This window comes from Chondrus crispus, genomic scaffold (assembly GCF_000350225.1).
Source record: "Chondrus crispus Stackhouse genomic scaffold, scaffold_207, whole genome shotgun sequence".
In the NCBI taxonomy this organism is placed as follows: domain Eukaryota; phylum Rhodophyta; class Florideophyceae; order Gigartinales; family Gigartinaceae; genus Chondrus; species Chondrus crispus.
In genome coordinates this window covers 168517-171147 of record NW_005179081.1, presented here as the reverse complement: position 1 = coordinate 171147, position 2631 = coordinate 168517, and the positions used below count along the sequence as shown (strand labels likewise).

General features: G+C 58.0%; 1 protein-coding gene; it reads right to left on the bottom strand.

The window, feature by feature from the left end:
• Nucleotides 1-637: 637 nt before the first annotated feature.
• On the bottom strand, nucleotides 638-1742 carry CHC_T00003961001 (hypothetical protein). XM_005715210.1 is given in 2 exon segments: nucleotides 638-776; nucleotides 777-1742. The coding sequence occupies 1 exon segment, from the start codon at nucleotides 1740-1742 to the stop codon at nucleotides 777-779; it is 966 nt and encodes a 321-aa protein (XP_005715267.1). The 3' UTR covers nucleotides 638-776.
• Nucleotides 1743-2631: the final 889 nt, after the last annotated feature.

Here is a 2631-nt window from a genome sequence, read left to right as displayed (position 1 = left end):
TGAGTTTGTTTTGAATGGGCGCAATGTCACAGTAGCAGCAATAGAAGACGACCCCCCCCCCCCCCCGGGAACCCGGGAACGGCGCCACGCCGGGCGCGCACGCGCGCGCGCCCCGGGACACGCGATATTTGCCGCCGCGCGAGAGGCGGGGGAGCCCGCTTGCTTGGCTGAGGACGCGAGGCGGCGCGGAATGGTGCACGCGACGCGTGGTTTTTACAGCGCGCGCTCGTGCAAAGTGTACCTGTCGCAGGCTGGCTGCATTGGGCTCAACGGGACGGATGGCGATACGGGACGGTACGGCGGTGTACACCACCGTACGGACGTTGTGAAGACGGCGTATACAGTACCCTTGGTACTGTATGTGGGGTGCAGTGAGCAGTTGACTGCGATCCAAGAATGGAAGCAGGGGATAAATTAGTATTTTCGTACACGCGAGCGACGCCATCCAAACGCGTTTCGCGATGCAGTGGCGCTATCTACAGTTTCCCCGTATACCACCTGCAGCTTCGGAAGAAACAAAACTTACCCACATCTTCGTACAAGATACCACCTGTACCTGTGATTCATGACTCACTACTGCATCGCAAGTACAACTGCGTCTAATCCGCAAAAACCTAAATCACTGCGACACCGTCACTGACGAAAGAAAAGTCAATAATTGTTTACTTCCCTGGGTCCTGATGCTCCCGCAGAATGCGAAAAAACATGGTTTGCAATCCCCCCCTACCCTCCGCTATCTACAATCCCTTCCGCCTCGGACAGTCAGCTGAACATATCTAAACCGAGTAAGTTGAGCTAGCGTCGCTAGAGCGATTGCCCCGGGAAAGGCTGGAAGATGAAGGCGGTTTTGGGAATTCTTCCCGCATGGCGGCTGCTCTCTCAGAATCCACCGCGGCCTGCTCTGACGGCCCACCGTCTTCACCGCGACCGTAGACATCACGTACAATAGACTGCTCGTAAAGAAGGTCAGACGGGTCCGGCACGCCCAGTGGTCCAGAAGAGGAATAGCTCGATTCAGATTCGCGGGAAGCATGCCGCCTGTGCACAGCCCAGGCGGCGAGGGTAAGCACGGCCACTAGTCCGATGGCCCCGACTACGGAGATTAGAATAATAGTCCATGTCGCAATACCGGCAGTGGCGACGGTAGCGGCAATGGCGTTAGTGGATCGCACCTCGAGAAGTTCCAACTCGTCACAAGCGTAGTCGGTCTTCTCTTGGAATTCGCAATCGTCAAATGACTTCCTCAAGTCAGCCTTGGCCACATCAGCGTCTTCCACAAGGGCACCAATGTCAAGGAGGGCAGAGCCCTCAAGGATACTCCTTACACCGATCTCCTGGCATTCGGCCACACGGCAGTACTCCGTAATGATGGCATTTGCCTCAGAAACAGTCAACACATCCGGGGAGCTGTTCACGACACGGATGGTAGAGGTGATACGCGCCTCCGTATCTGAAGACGGGTACTCAGTCACAAGCTCATCCTTTGCTAGCGGCTCAGAAGCGCCACCGGAGACAACAGTCAAGTCGTCACCGTCATCATCGGCAGTCGGAACGACAACGGCGGCTTCCCCGTCACAGGTGATCTCAGCGGGTCCAACTCCGGACACGCCCTCGAAAACGACGGTGGAGGTGGGCAGCTTGAGGCTGGAGGACGACGATGAGAAGGACGTGGAAGTATCACCGATCTTCAGAACAATCTCTGACACGGGGGAGCCCCTCGGAGGGGTGAGAATATTGTACATGATGACCTCGACGACACCGCCCTTGCTGACGAGGCTAGAGCCTTCGACAACACATGGAGGGACCGGATCGGTACTCTGCCTGACATGGAGCACGGTCTCGAAAGTCTCACCTCGGTGCTCGATGTTGCTGGCCTCAAAGGAAATAATGAAGCGCCCCGTACCCACACGAAGCTTGTTGATAGCGAGTGTAAACTTGCCGTCGGAAAAGCCAGTGTTACCCTGGTTGACTTCCTCCATGTAGACACCCGAGTCAGGGCGCGGGTCGATGTTAGTGCCGGAGAGATCGACATCATTGCCGTCAGTGCCAACGGCTTTAACCTCATACTCGAAAGAACCTTCCTGGCCGACGGAGACGCCGTCGCGATCCTCACCGGAGACGACCTTGCCGTCGTCGAGGATGACGAACCCAGCGATAACGAAAGTGCCTTCGAGGGTATAGTCACCAGCCGACATGGAATACTGGGTGACGCCGACGTTACCTGTGAACGAAAACTCGTAGGTGTAGTTAGTGCCCGAGACGATGGGCTCGGAGACTAGGACAAAAGTGTCGTCCGCCTCGACGGTGAGATCGCCGAACGGGTTGAACACGGTGACAGTGACGGAGGCGTCGCCGAACGACGGAAGCACGACGGTGCGGCGCGGATCGGTGCTGCCGCCTTCCTCGTCGAAGGACAGGGTGGCAACGGCGAGGGCGAAGACAGAGGAAAGGAGCGCGAGCGCGCGGGCGACGGAGTGGCGTGCCATAGCGTAGAGAAAGCGGTGGTGCGATCTGGAGAAGCGCGGGCGCGAGGACGAAGGGAGAGGGAGAGGGAGAGGGGGAGGGGGGGGGGGGGGGGGGGGGGGGGAAATGAAGGGCTTGGGGGGGGAATGGGTTGGTTTTCATTTACGG

Coding starts and splice junctions, on each gene's coding strand:
- CHC_T00003961001 (XM_005715210.1), bottom strand. CDS start 1,742: ATGTACAATATTCTCACCCCTCCGAGGGGCTCCCCCGTGTCAGAGATT.